This window comes from Aquarana catesbeiana, linkage group LG01, assembly GCF_042186555.1.
Source record: "Aquarana catesbeiana isolate 2022-GZ linkage group LG01, ASM4218655v1, whole genome shotgun sequence".
NCBI classification, from domain to species: domain Eukaryota; kingdom Metazoa; phylum Chordata; class Amphibia; order Anura; family Ranidae; genus Aquarana; species Aquarana catesbeiana.
This window is the reverse complement of record NC_133324.1, coordinates 822,716,364-822,732,301: the sequence shown is the minus strand read 5'-3', so window position 1 is coordinate 822,732,301 and position 15,938 is coordinate 822,716,364. Positions and strand designations below refer to the sequence as shown.

General features: G+C 43.5%; 1 protein-coding gene across 2 annotated transcripts in view; it reads right to left on the bottom strand.

Moving 5' to 3' along the window:
• The window catches only part of SCFD2 (sec1 family domain containing 2), a 725,068-nt gene extending 712,365 nt beyond the window's left edge, over positions 1-12,703 (bottom strand). The window contains exon 1 of one of the 2 annotated variants that reach the window (XM_073608450.1): positions 11,843-12,703. In XM_073608450.1, the coding sequence (XP_073464551.1) occupies positions 11,843-12,689 (847 nt within the window). In that variant the 5' untranslated portion in view covers positions 12,690-12,703. The remainder of the gene's footprint in view (positions 1-11,842) is intronic. The other variant, XM_073608448.1, reaches the window with a different exon arrangement.
• Between the last annotated feature and the right edge of the window lie 3,235 nt (positions 12,704-15,938).

Here is a 15,938-nt window from a genome sequence, read left to right as displayed (position 1 = left end):
TACCGTCCTTTTTTGCGGCGCTTTTCGGCCACTAGCGGGGCACTTTTAACCCCCAATAACGGCCAAAAAAGGGTTGATTTCAATGGGCAGCAGCGCTTTAGGAGCGGGGTATAACATCAGGCGCCTGAGGACATCCTTGTTTGCCCCTTACCTGTCCCTCTCTGTCAACACTGGGTCAAGTTAGCTGACTGGAGGAGAAACTTGGGCAGAAGAGAAAAGTTGGAATGCTAGTCAGTACCAGTGTGCAAAGGTACATTACATTTTTAAAAATAAATATCTAATGTTGGGTGTCCTACTTGTGTAGATGTCACTGCACACTGTTTTATGTAAAACGATTAGTTTCGTTTTTTCCCATTTTAGAATGGGGTGCCTCAAAATTTGTGCAAAAGTGCAAAATTTTAAAGGGTGCCTTGACAGAAAAAAAAAGTTAAGAAACACTGAGCTAGACCGATGGGGAACAGATCCCCATCGGCCTGTTTTTGGCGAACCAGATGCAGGCGTGTGTAAACGGAAATGTCCGTTTACATCCGCCACCCCATAGAGAACAGTCAGTCAGTGCGATTGGGTCTGCCTGAAAAACAGAAAGATGGTCCCGTTGGTCTGCTCGTGTGGACTTGATTTCTTAAAACCAAAGCTAGGAAAAGTGGAGCCATTTTCCCAGTAAATAATCAGAATCAAGACAAGAAATATTAGAGAAGTGTTGGAATCTCTGTTGGGTTTTCAGTTCTCCAACATTTTACAGATGTCACCAGACTAGAAGTTGAAGGGAAATCTTCCAATGGGGAAACCTGTTTGGCGACAACTAAAATAGAGCATTATTCCGACCTGTAAAATCATTTTCCTTAAATACATTAAAGTATAACTAAAAGGTAAAACTTTGTTTTTTAGTTTTAGATAGAGGGGAAAGGGATTAGAACACCTGTCAGTTTTTATTGCCGTCTTTACCTTCGTTAGTGAGATTCACCCTCCCTATATGACCCATTTATCATCATCACTAAAAGTAAAAGAAAACGCCAAATTTTGGGTTGTCCCCAGAAAAGTAATAGAGGGGAAATCTTCCAATGGGGACACTAGTTCTGGTGACCTAGGGGAGCCCCAAGAGAGTCTTCTTTTTCAGAGATTTCCCCTCACTTCCTGTTTTGGCCATGGGACAGAAAGTGAAGGTAAATCTCACCAATGGGACAAAGATAGCAAAAATATACCTTATAGGAGTTATAACCCTTCCTTAATCAATCCCAAATTCGAAAAACAGAAAAAGTTTTGCCTATAGTTCTACTTTAAAGGACACAGGATCTTCTTGATCATACATTACAGAACTCAGGCTCTTTAAGTCTTACACCATTGATACATCCAACCGAGGGGTGGGCAACACAGTAAACAGGTGCCCACCAATAAAATGTATCAAGGAAAGGCTCAAGGGCATTCAGCAAGTGGCTTGAAGCACCTTACGACCAAAACTGGCCTAAGAAGAGGTCTGAAGATCTTCATGGTAAAACTTAACAAACGTGTGAACAGAAGACCAAATGTTGGAAGCAGATGCCTGATACTAAAAAGCCCATAAAGCACTAACAGATCTAGTAAAATGTGTCAGGACAGGTGAAACCTTAATTATATACGTTAAAACCATGGGCTTGAATGATGAGACACCTAATCTACCAGGAAATAGTGGAGCAAGAGGCAGGGTGTTCCCTGCAGGGACCTTCAGAAATGACTAATAAAAAAGTGAATCTGCCCGACTAAAAAGGAGTTGTAGCACAAATATAGTATCAAGCTGTGCATACCACATCAAGACTGTGGAGAGAAAATGCCCCCCCCAGGATGTTTGGGCGAAGGACATAGAGAGGGAAGCACAATGTCCTAATTAAAGTGCTAGAAAGAAAATTGCCTTAAAAGTGGTAGTAAATCCCCCATGGCTTACTTGTACCTACAGGTAAGTCTATAGTAAGACTGACTGGGTGAAAATGAAAGCGTCGGGCAGCCATGACAGCGCACTGGAGGGCTTTGTTCTAAAGTGAGTCTTTCATAATGTGCTAGTATGCCATTATCCTGCAGGGGCCACTTTTTTGGGAATTTACTACCGCTTTAAGAAAATAAAAATAAGGTCTTAGGCCTCAAGGCAAACCTGTCAGGCAGTGTTAATTTTGACAGCAAAGTTTCATTTAGTTTTAGTCATAGTCTTTGCTCTATTTTTAGTCATCTGAATTGTTTTAGCTTTAGTCGTATTTTAGTCAACTAAAATCTAATGGGGTTAGTTAAAATGTAATGCATTATTTAAGCATTTCTCAATAATTTCCAAACTCATTATATAATCCTGGAGCAAAAATGTACCATATTATTTATGGCATTAAGGTATGAACACACACACTACAGACACAGGTTTAGGCATTGTGATATGTAATGTCTTTATAAATAAAACCACGTTTAATAAAATACAGATTTTTGACAGACAGTTAAACTTTAACCATTTGCTTACTGGGCACTTAACCTTCCTGCCCAGGCCAATTTTCAACATTGTCACTCTTTGAATGACAATTGAACGGTCATGTAACACTCTACCACAATTACATTTTTATAATTTTATTCCCACAAATAGACCTTTCTTTTGGTGGGATTTAATTACTGCTGTTTTTTTCATTTTTTGCTAAAAAAAATAAATATATTAGAAAATACAGAAAATTTTGAAAAAAAAACAAACATAAAACTGTTTTTTTTTTTTTTTTTTTTTTTTTTAGTTTGTCATAAAATTTTGCAAACAGGTCATTTTTCTACTTCACTGAAGTGAAGTGAAGAGGCACTGGCAGGTGGTACTGATGAGGTGGTGGTGGCTCTCCCTGTTCGGGATTGATGTCCCTGACAGGAGCCTGTGATTGGCTTTTTTTCCCCATCCTTACGGTATCAGCGTGAGGAGAAAAAAAGTCAATTACCGATCTTCTGTTTACATCATGTGATCAGCTGTCATTGGCTGACAACTGATCACGTGGTAAGGGGCCAGGATCAGCCCCTTACTCCAATCAGCCGAGTCTCCTTGACTCAGTGATCACAGGACGCACAGGCAGCTCATGCACGGGAGGACATCTATTGATGCCCTCCCAGCAATTAAGGCCTGCGCTGTAGCCGTCTTTCGGTTAACATAAAAACCCCTCCAAAAAAACTGTAAACTATTGGTTGTAATGCTATTGCACATATTGCCTGAATATATTATTACCAACATTAAAAAGAAAAAAAAAAAAATAAATATATATAAGAAAAGCCTTTTTCTTAAATTGTTTTTTCTTCCAGCAGCTTAGTAGATGCCCCTTACTTCTTATGTGGTAGTGCAGTGTTCATTGTGTAGTCAAATTTTGATTTCGTTTTAGTCAGTCTTTTGCTTAAAATTCCATTTTAGTTTTAGTCGTATTTTAGTTGACTTAAATAGGGTCATTTCCGTTGACAAAATTAACACTGATGCCAGTGAAACACCAGCAAGGACTCTTTACAGGATAAGGCAGCTAACTCAAGACACTCGCTTTACAGGAGGTGATAGCAATGAACCTTGTGAGTGAGAGCAGACAGTGATATTTCTGATAGGTTCAAAGGTTGGTTTTTGCAAAGCCCACAGAGCCAGTGGAGAGTGCACAGAGGAAGCAAGGTAAGTGGCACCTTGCATGAATTCTTTCACCAATGAATTACAGGCATGCGGTCGTTGAAAAAGAATAGCTAAAGGTCATGACCTAAATTATAAGGGTTTTTAAGGCCAAATGCTGGTGTACAACAGACTAGAGAAACAAAGATTTCTCTCATGGAGAATTTCTTGGGATGGAGGTTACTTTATGAAAAGTCAATTTCCTAGCCTTTTTAGAAAGTATGGATGACCAAGTCAGATGAATCAGGGCTTCAACAGTGAAGACATTAAAGCCAGTGACCAAGTAGCCGGGCCTTGGGACAGAAGATCCCAGGACAACCCACGGGCAATCTTTCAAGGGCCTGACAACATCCAGTTACCATGACCTCCTGGGCCAGTTCGGTGCAATGAAGTCCATCAGAAAGTTCTCTCTCTATCCTGAAGAGCAGATGAGGAAGGAGCTTTAATGAGGGAAAGGCATAGATCAGGGTGAACTGATCACGTAAAGTCACCATAGCATTCACTACAAAGGACAGAGGAGTTTGAAATACTTCCAGGTGAAGGGACCATTCCTTGGGGTCCAGTCCAGACGATGACAACTGAGGAAGTCTGCCTGACAATTTTACACAACTGGGATGTGTGTGGCAGTCAGACCTGGGATGTGAAGTTATACAAAGTTTTAGGTCCAGCAGAAAAAGGATGCGCAGGCACAAGAGTTCTACTGGCTTGAATCCTGGCAGCTTGAGGCTCTATATTAGGCGCTGCATTTATTTTACTGACAGATATAAAGACAGAATTCCCAAACGCATGTAAAATATTCATTTATTTATTACATAAACATTCTAGTGTCACATAGTGTCCACAAAATACACCTAAGAGGTACAGGTTTTTTTTTTTTCACCAGCACAGCAAGGTCAAAACATATTTACTTGGCAATCTGCAAGTTAGTTATCAAATGAATCCTCCTTTAAACGGTAGTACATCATACTCATTGACTACATTTTTCACAGAGCAGTTTGCAAACTCTGCCCTTGTGCCTAGCTTAAACCAGAACCTGTGTGTATGGTGAAAAGCAGCAGTTTGCTAATTCAAGCCAAAATGTGCGGACGTCGCTGAAAAACCTATACTTCTAAGTATAGGGGAATCCCACAACGCAAGAGCAATCTACTCTTAAGTGCAAAGTTTTGGGGGGGTGGGGGTAATGGCAGTGGTACACTAGGGAAGGTGGGTAGCTTGGTTATGTGGCACTTTGTTACAAACAAGTGCCCAGTTTGGGTAGCCGGTAACAGATCATTAAAGGTTTACAATAAGGGTCTATTCATACCTGTGCACTGTTTTTTTTCAGATGCGTTTCCTATTGATATCAACAGCAGTGCATTAAAATACTAGTCAGCATGCATCAACACACTTTGCAATGTACTTTGTAGAGCATGCTAACACATATAATGCACATAAAGGATGGCGTGTTGATGGTCATAGTGACACATTGAAGCATGTCATGACGTCTTAATGCATGTGTCGACATGATACATTTAAACTAATTTCAATGGAAAAAACGCATCAAGAAAAAATACAAGGATGAGATTCACTCCTAACTTAGAATAGTACAACCCCAATTTCGAAAAAAAAAAAAAAAGTTGGGACGCTGCGCAAAATCTACACAACAGAATGCAACGATTTGCAAATTCCATACAGTGCCTTAAAAAAGTATTCATACCCCTTGAAATTTTCCACATTTTTCATGTTACAACCAAAAACCTAAATGTATTTTATTGGGATTTTATGTGACAGACCAACAAAGTGGCACATAATTGTGAAGTGGGAGGAAAATGATAAATGGTTTTCACAATTTTTTAAACAAATAAAATATATGAAAAGTGTGGGGTGCATTTGTATTCAGTCCCCCTGAGTCAATACTTCATAGAACCACCTTTCGCTGTAATTACAGCTTTTGGTCTCATCTGACCAGAGCACCTTCTTCCACGTTTGCTGTGTCCCCAACATGGCTTCTCACAAACTGCAAATGGGACTTCTTATGGCTTTCTTCTTGCCATTCTTCCATAAAAGCCAGGTTTGTGGAGTGCATGACTAATTGATGTCCAGTGGATAGATTTTCCCACCTGAGCTGTGGGTCTCTGCAGCTCCTCCAGAGTTACCATGGTCTGCTTGGCTACTTCTCTGATTAATGCTCTCCTTGTCCGGCCTGTCAGTTTAGGTGGACGGCCATCTCTTGGTAGGTTTGCAGTTGTGCCATACTCTTTCCATTATCGGATGATGGATTTAACAGTGCTCTGTGAGATGTTCAACACTTGGAAATGTATTATTATTTTTTTTTTTTTTTTTTAAACCTAACCCTGCTTTAACTACTTCAGCCCTGGAAGGTTAACCCCCCTTCATGGCCAGGCCGTTTTTGCAATATGGCATTACTTTAACTGACAATTTCACAGTCGTGCAACGCTGTACATAGAAAAGATTTTCTTTTTTCCCACAAATAGAGCTTTCTTTTGTTGGTATTTGATCACCTCTGCAGTTTTTATTTTTTGTGCGATAAACAAAAAAACACAAAAAAAAGACTGACAATTTTGAAAAAAAAAAAAAAAAAATCTAAATTTCTTCATCACTTTAGGCCAATATGTATTCTGCTACATATTTTTGGTAAAAAAAATTCCCCACAAGTGTATATTGATTGGTTTGCATAAAAGTTATAGCCTCTATAAACTAGGGTTACATAGGCAGACCGTTGTTCTGCCTATCCTGTGAATGATCACGGGGTTCTGGCAGTCATCTTGGCCGCTGGACCGGCTGATTGGCTCCCGCTGTGTCCAATCACAGCAGGAGCAGGTCGCCAGCGGCACATGCCCCAGACGCAGTGCACGAAATCACGTACCTATAAGAGATTTCGCGCAGGGCCAGCCTGCTGCAGTATATCTGCATGGGGCGGTCCTTAAGTGGTTGGTTAAACTCCTCCACAACTTTATCCCTGACCTGTATGGATTGTTCCAAGGCCTTCATGATGCTGTTTGTTCACTAAGGTTCTCTAACAAACCTCTGAGGGCTTCACAGAACAGCTGTATTTATACTGAGATTAAATTACACACAGGTGGACTCTATTTACTAGTTAGGTGACTTCTGAAGGCAATTGGTCCCACTAGATTTTAGTTAGGGGTATCAGAGCCAAATACAGGCCAATCTTAGAGTCTGCAAAAGACTTGAGACTGGGGCTGAGGTTTACCTTCCAGCAGGACAATGACCCTAAACATACAGCCAGAGCTACAATGGAATGTTTTAGATCAAAGCATATTCATGTGTTAGAATGGCCCAGTCAAAGTACAGACCTAAATCCACAGAATGTGGTAAAACTTGAAAACTGCTGTTCACAGACGATCTCCATCCAATCTGACAGAGCTTGATCTATTTTGCAAAGAAGAATGGACAAAAATTTCACTCTAGATGTGCAAAGCTGGTAGAGACATCACCAAAAAAGACTTGCAGCTGTAATTGAAGCGAAAGGTGGTTCTACAAAGTATTGACTCCACGGGACTGAATACAAATGCACGCCACACTTTTCACAGATTTATTTGTAATAAATTTTGAAAACCATTTATCATTTTCCTTCCACTTCACAATTATTTGCCACTTTGTGTTGGTCTATAAAATACATTTACGTTTTTGGTTGTGACGTGACAAAATGTGGAATGTCCTTTGGACACAGCTGATCACAGATCGGGGTAAAGAGTCAATCACAGTAGCACTTTACCATGTGACAAGCGGTGTCCAATCATAGTGTAAACAGTATTTGCTAGTTATCGGCAGTCCTCTCCTCACACTGACAGCACGAGAGTCGATAACTGGAAAATCCACACAGGAGACATCTACACTGATAATCAGAACACTGATCAGAAGTGTCCTGATTATCATTGCAGCTCCAACAGTCCCCACAATTGCTGCCTGTCAGTGCCATCAGTTCCGCCTGATCAGTGAACGAGAAAAATTACTTAGGTTTTTGTTATAAAATTTTCTAAATAAGAAAAAAAAAAATGTTTTCTTCCAAATTTTTGGTCTTTGTTTAGCAAGATAAAAAAGTTGGTTGGGTACAGCGTTGCATGACCGTGCGATTGTCAAAGTGTGACAGCACTTAAATCTGAAAATTGCCATTGGGCAGGAAGGGGATAAAAGTGCCAAGCAGGGATTAAAATGGTCTGTTCCAAAGTGGAAAACTGTTCTGTGGTCAGATGAATGAAAAATTTGAATTATTTTTGGCAGCATTTGCTCCCATCCAGGCGACGTCTTCTTCAAGGAAAGCCTTGCATATTTCAGCAGGACAATATTAAATTGCATACTGCATCTATTGCAACAGCATGGCTTCATAGTAAAATAGTCTGGGTGCTTAACTGGCCTGCCTGCACTCCAGACCTTTCACCGATTGCAAATATTTGGTGAATCTTGAAATGAAAAATAGGACAAAGAAGACCCAGGACTGTTGAGTATTTAGAACCTTATACTAGGCAAGAATGGGACAACATCTCTCAAAACTCCAGCAACTGGTATCCTCGGTTCCCAGACGTTTTTACAGAGTGTTGTTAAAAGAAGAAAAATGCTACACTGTGCTAAACCTGGCCCTGCCCCAACGTTGAGACATGTTGCTGCCGCTTTTCTATCGATTTGTGCCCTCCATCGGAAAGTGCCCGCGCATGCGCAGAACGGAAGGGCACTCCAGCTCATTTGCCGATCAGCTGGAGTGATGTCGCCTTAGCGAATGCGCACATCATAGGAGGGTCTTTTTGACAGGAGATACCATTTTAAGGGCACAAGTGAAAGCTATGCAAAGAGCAGAGGGACACCGTACATGTCAGATTGTGCCTCGCTGTATACCCATGGCGCAACAGCGAGGCACAATATGACAAATACGGTGTCCCTGCGTTGTTTGCATAGCATTAAATTGTGGCCGTGTCTAAAAAAAAAAAAAAAAAAAAAAAAAAAAAGGTCCTACAATGTGCGCATACACTATGGTGATGTCACTCCAGCTGATCGGGAAATCAGCTGGAGTGCCATTCCATTCTGCACATACACTTTTCAACGGCGGGCACACGTCGACAGAACACCGTCATTTTCAAAGTCACCTTATTCTCTTAAATGGTAAATTCTCAGTTTAACATTTGATACATTTTGTGAATAGATTTTACACAGTGCCTCAACTTTTTTGGAATTGGGGTTGTAGTTAAATTAAAGCAGTATTACACCCAAAACCAATAATGTAATATACTGCAGCTTACCAATCATTAGATGTGGTGCCTGTATTAGTTTTCTTTTTTTTAGCCCCCCCCCCTCGGTTTTCACCTCTCACTTCTCCTGTTTTAGCCAGTTTACAACAATGCGACTTGTCATGCGATTGGACAGGTCCAAGCCACATGATGCTCCCTATTGTCAGCAATGGAACCGTTCAAATCGTTGCGACGCTGACTTTGTGGTGCTGCACCAATTTGAAAAAAAGGTATCTGCACAATTTTTTGCGATATCAGGTGGGACTTGCATGAAGTCGCAGCTTAAGTCGCACTGACCTGTGGCTTTGAAATCGAGCGACATCAAATTGTATTCAGAGTGAACAGGGGTTTAGCGTTCCTCCACTCTGGATGAAGGAGCACAGGAGGCACAGCAGACAGCCGCGTTGTCAGTCTGGGGGGAGGGGAGTGTTAAATGTATTAGAAGAGTTAGATACACTGACAACCTGAAGCCAAACTCCAGCTTGTACTTTATAAGCAGTTACAGAAAAACATTTTTTTGCTTAGTGGATAAAGTTTTTACAGTAATAACTAAAAGCTGGTCATTAAAATCATCCCTGCCAGTGTTAAATGGTTTGACTCATCCATATGAATTTATACATTCTGCTGTAAAGTTTGCACTTTTGAAAAGCAACAGATTTGCTGGCAGGATTATCAAATGAAAATGGAAGAAAGCCTAAAAAAGAAAACAAATGCAGCCATCACATCGAAGAAATGGTAAGCTGCGAAATAAAAAATGTTTGCTTTTGAGTTTAATACTGCGTTAATAAAACCACCTATATTTGTTTGACGTATTTTAAAGGCAGTTACATAAGAAGTAATTTTGTGGAGGTTTGTGCCATCTTATCAGGACACCCATAGTAACCTGGTTTCCCTTGGGGGGGGGGGTCTCGTTCACACATCATGTGGTGACTGGCATTTTCCTGCACTGAATAAAACACCAGTCACCACTAGTGCACATAGAAAACATTTAAAGTGACATTAAAGGTTTGGATGCTTTTTAAAAAAAATAAAAAATCATGTTATACTTACCTGCTCTTTGTTATGGTTTTGCACAGATCCTCCTCTTCTCGGGTCCCCAGCCAGGGCTCCTGGCTCCTCCTCCTTAACCAGCACACTCAGAGCAAGCAGCTTGGTGGATGCTCGCTCCCGGGCACAGCTCTATGCATCCATAAGACACGGAGCTGCGGCTCGGCCTCTCCTTATTGGCTGTAAATGACAGCAGTGGGAGCCAATGGCTGCCGCCTCAGCCAATGAGGAGAGGGAGTCCCCAGACAGCCACATTTCTCGTGCAACATAGCTGGATCAAGATTGGGTTTAGGTATTAGGTAGGAGCTGGGGGGGGGGTGTGTGCAGCACACATTTTTTTACTTTCATGCATAGAATCCATGAAGGCAAAATACCTTCAGCCTTGACAACCACTTTCATTTCTATTAGCACCATTCGCATTGCAGAACAGCTGGGAGGTGCAGTAATATTAGGACATATGGCATTTAAATACAGCGCACAGGAAGCTACCACATATCACCGAGCTGCTGCGTGGAAACATGAATTAAAGTGTTTGCTAAGCCTTTTTTTTTTTTTTTTTAAACTGCCAGCTGCTCTATTAGAGGCTGGCATACAACATTGTGTAAATCCTTTCTAAAAACAAGCAGTGTAAATAGCCATTTAGAGCTGTCTTCAGGCCGGTCACATGACTCATGACCGCTTTTCAGCTCCGATACATGGCTGCTGCAGGAGGGACCGTTATCTCCCTCTGATGTCAGTCAGGGAGATCATGTGGCTGCTCGGCCCCTCCCCTGTCTCAGAGCTGTAACGCGGCCACCAGTCACGTGACCGGCCTGAAGACAGCTCTAAATAGACATTTACACTGCTCGTTTTTAAAAAGGATTTACACAGTGTTGTATGCCAGTCTCTAATAGAGACGCTGGCAGTGACAATTTTAGGTTTTGTATTTTCATTAATAGCGGCAGGGCCGAGACAGAGAGGCAGGAAGGAGGGGGGAGAAAGGAGAGCAGAGCAGCATATGACAGAGGGACGCACTTTGACCACGGTGATCAGGGCTGAGTAGCCCTGGTTATCGTGGTCAGTTTAAAGAGGGCATACAGGAAGGTTTTTTTTTTTTTTTTTTTGTTTAGAGGGGGGCAGATTACACAGAACAAGCACTATGCTGTGTAATCTGCTTTAAAGGATCAGGATCTGTATTTTTTGGGTGGGGGGGGGCTTAAACACTTTGTTTTATAAAAAGAAAAGCAAATAGTGCAGTAAAACGGGCATCACAGCAGCCCCTCACCACAGGGAAAAACTGGCAGCTACACGCACACTAAGCCTGGGTTCACACTATTACGAACACAGACATTGCATGGGATTTGCACCGCATTTCTGTGCCGATCACATATGATGGAAAATCAGCCATACAGTTTGTATGGCTGAACTCGCATTGCACTCGCACGAAAATGCTGCAGGAACATCCCCCCCCCCACACTGGAATCAGATCGTTTGGGTGTTCACACCCATGCAATTCGATTCCTGTCTGAATTCAACGTTCACACTGTGGTCTGCGAACCGATGTGGAAGTGTCATTACCTATGTATTGTCGCAGCGGTTTGCAGAGGGTAGAGATGCAATGCGGGAACCCGCACACCAACCGTGCTTGTTCCCGCATCGCAATAGTGTGAATCGGGGCTAAAAGGAAGCATTTAGCAGACAGTGTGAATGAGCCCCCAGATCTTTTCATTAGACTGATACATCTGAAAAACGTTGATAGTATCCAGTGACAATGTGTGATTGGTGACATTAGTCATATGTTGAACCAAGGATCCACTGTCATAGTCCATCACTGGGGGGCCACTTATTTGTAGTGCTGATGACGTCATCCATGGGGAACCAGACTACCGAGGAGCCTATGTCCGGCACTCCCCCCCACACAATGCTAAACAAGTCTAAAAGGTATTCCTCATACCCGTCACATCCAGACTCCGGTCTATGAAGACCAGCGAGGCCTTGATCTGTGCCAGCTTCCGTCGGTTCTTGGCCTGAGGGTAGTTGGCCAGTTCTCCGGCAATGATCCTGCTGAGATGGCCAACAGAGAAGCATTCCTCCCGGACCCCGATGCCCTCTATGATCATGTTGAGCTCACACACCAGGCTCCGGATACGAGTCTGAAGTTCTGGGGGTAGAGAAGGGAAGTCCACATCGGCCAGGGCCGGGAACCTCTTCTTGTCGGGCCGGCTGCGGTTCAGGGCGTGCAGGTCCTGGTCCGGTAGGAGGGGGAAGAGGTCACAGAAGGCCGGTGTGAGGAGGAGATGAGGGCTGAGCGGGGCCAGAAATAGAGGGGCCCATAGGACCTCGGCGGTGTAGCCCATGTTCCCCATCCACTGACACAGCTTCTCCTCCAACTGTTCCTGCGCAGGCCGGGCCTCAGTCTCCCCGGGGCCCACCGCACTCACCACAACACAGTACTGGAAGGAGCTCTGGCTCACCACATCCTGGATGATCTCCAGGGCCCGGCCCCGCACAGCCCCGCTCACCACGAACACGGCTTTGGGCTGGTTGGAGGCGCCAGACTCGAAGCTGGAGAACTCCTTAACGTTCAGAGCCCCGGCCGCCAGGAAGAGCTCGGGGCCGCCACACCAGTGCAGGACCTCCGCACACGGATCGTCCATGAACACCACCGCCCGCCGGGACTTGGCCACCACCGGCTCCCACACCTTCACACTAAACGCCGCCAGACCGCTCGCCATAGTGAGAGTCGGGAATGACAACACCTGACGTGTCAACACGTGCACGGCGCTCACATTAGACGTCATCACAAACACAGGCGGCGCGCGCTGCCAGGTGCTGGGCTGGCTGTCACTAGAGTCCTGATCAGGGCGCGGGCTAGGTGGTGCTAGGCAGGCACTGCCAGTCTGCCACCTAGTCAGTGCTTTCTTTTTTTTTTTGCAAATACATTTCCAAATGTAGTTACAACACAGAAGTATGTATATATATATATATATATATATATATATATATATATATATATATATAACAATGAGACTGTGAATATTAACCACTTGCTTACTGGGCACTTTCACCACCTTCCTGCCCAGGACAATTTTCAGATTTCAGTACACTTTGAATGACAATTGCGTGGTCATGCCACACTCTACCCAAACAACATTTTTTTGACGAAGGAGCAGTGCTGCTCTCGTTCTGGGAGGACGCTTTATGACGGCGCCCCAGAACGACGGGGGGGGGGGGGGGGACGCAGTTTGGCAAGCTTTGTTCTTAGGACCCCGATCTCTCTAAAGAGCTGATGATGCGGCTCTTTAACCATGTGATCGGCTGTGTCCAATCACAGCCAGTCACATGTACAGTATCTCACAAAAGTGAGTACACCCCTCACATTTTTGTAAATATTTTAATATATCTTTTCATGTGACAACACTGAAGAAATGACACTTTGCTACAATGTAAAGTAGTGAGTATACAGTTTGTATAACAGTGTAAATTTTCTGTCCCCTCAAAATTACTCAACACACAGCCATTAATGTCTAAACCGCTGGCAATAAAAGTGAGTACACCCCAAAGTGAAAATGTTTAAATTGGGCCCAATTAGCCATTTCTCCTCCCCGATGTCATGTGACTCGTTAGTGTTACAAGGTCTCAGGTGTGAATGGGGAGCAGGTGTGTTAAATTTGGACTGGAAGTTCAACATGGCACCTCATGGCAAAGAATTCTCAGAGGAGCTGAAAAAAAAAAAAGAATTGTTGATCTACATAAAGATGGCCTAGACTATAAGAAGATTGCCAAGACCCTGAAACTGAGCTACAGCATGGTAGCCAAGATTATACAGCGGTCTAACAGGACAGGTTCCACACAGAACAGGCCTCGCTAAGGTCAACCAAAGAAGTTGCATGCATGTGCTCCGCGTCATATCCAGAGGTTGTCTTTGGGAAATAGACGTTTGAGTGCTGCCAGCATTGCTGCAGAGGTTGAATGGGTGGGGGGTCAGCCTGTCAGTGCTCAGACCATATGCCGCACACTGCATCAAATTGGTCTGCATGGCTGTCGTCCCAGAAGGAAGCCTCTTCTAAAGATGATGCACAAGAAAGCTTGCAAATATTTGCTGAAGATACGCAGACTAAGGAGTCAAGCATGGTGGTGGGAGTGTCATGGTTTGGGGCTGCAAAAGTGCTGCCAGCACTGGGGAGCTACAGTTCATCGAGGGAACCATGAATGCAGACATGTACTGTGACATACCGAAGCAGCGCATGATCCCCTCACTTCGGAGACTGGGCCGCAGGGCAGTATTCAAACATGATAACGACCCCAAACACACCTCCAAGATGACCACTGCTTTGCTAAAGAAGCTGAGGGTAAAGGTGATGGACTGGCCAAGCATGTCTCCAGACCTAAACCCTATTGAACATCTGTGGGGCTCCTCAAATTGAAGGTGGAGGAGCGCAAGGTCTCCAACATCCACCAGCTCCATGATGTGGTCATGGAGGAGTGGAAGAGGACTCCAGTGGCAACCTGTGAAGCTCTGGTGAACTCCATGCCCAAGAGGGTTAAGGCAGTGCTGGAAAATAATGGTGGCCACACAAAATATTGACACTTTGAGCCCAATTTGGACATTTTCACTTAGGGGTGCACTCACTTTCGTTGCCAGCGGTTTAGACATTAATGGCTGTGTGTTGAGTCATTTTGAGGGGACAGCAAATTGACACTGTTATACAAGCTGTACACTCACTACTTTACATTGTAGCAAAGTGTCATTTCTTCAGTGTTGTGACATGAAAAGATACAATAAAATATTTACAAAAATGTGAGGGGTGTACTCACTTTTGTGAGATACTGCGGAAGTGCCAGTAACCGGCTCTCCTCGTTTCACACTGACAGTGTGCGTGGGGAGGAGAGCCAATCAGTGGTATCTCCTCGCAGGGGAGACCAGGGCATGTAATCAGGAACTGATCATCAGTGCCCTGATTACAATAAATCCTCAGCAGTGCCCATCAGTGACACGAAAATGTAAAAAAAAAAATGTCTAAATAAGTAATTTTTCTCCTTCATTGATGGACACTAATAGGCTGCACCGATGAGGCTGCACTGATATGTGGCACGGATAGGTAGCACTGATGACCACTGACAGGCAGCACTGAGGAGCACAGATTGGCAGTACTTGTGGGCACTGTTGGGCTGCACTGATCATCAGGACACTGATGATCAGTGCCCTGATTATCAGTGGAGATGTCCCCTGTGTGGATTTGCAGTTTATTGTCTCTCCTCTTCTCACACGCTGTCAGCGCGAGGAGAGGACTGCCGATAACTGGTAAATACTGTTTACATTGTGATTTGACACAGCTGGTAACATGGTAAAGAGCCGTTTTGATTGGCTCTTTACACTAATTTGTGATCAGCTGTGTCCGAAGGAGAAAGCAATCACAGATCCGTGCTGATGCACACTACAGGGAAGAGCGTGATCATGGGAGGATATCCATAGACGCTCTCCCGGCAATGTGAGTCCGCGCTATAGCCAAAAGAGGTGGTTAAAGAAGAACTAAATGCCAAACTTTTATTTTTATTTTGGAGAGAGCAAGGGATGGTTATAACCCCTGTAAGTTTTATTTTTGCCCTCTGTGTCAAATTGGGAAGTTTTCCTTTTGCTCATGTCTCATAGCCAAAACAGGAAGTGAGAGGAAATCCCTCCAAAGGGAGGGAATCCGTAGTGTCCCCATTGGAACATTTCCCCTCTATTCCTGTTCTGGGGACAACCATAAATTCAGGTTTTTCTTCTACTTTCAATTTTGGTGATAACAGTAAACAAGACAAATAGGGCACAAATAGGGCACAAACAACAAAAGGGGTTCTAATCCCTCTCCACTCTATCCAAAAGTGAAAAAACAGGAAGTGAGAGGAAATCCCTCCAAAGGGAGGGAATCCGTAGTGTCCCCATTGGAACATTTCCCCTCTATTCCTGTTCTGGGGACAACCATGAATTCAGGTTTTTCTTCTACTTTCAATTTTGGTGATAACAGTAAACAAGACAAATAGGGCACAAATAGGGCACAAACAAC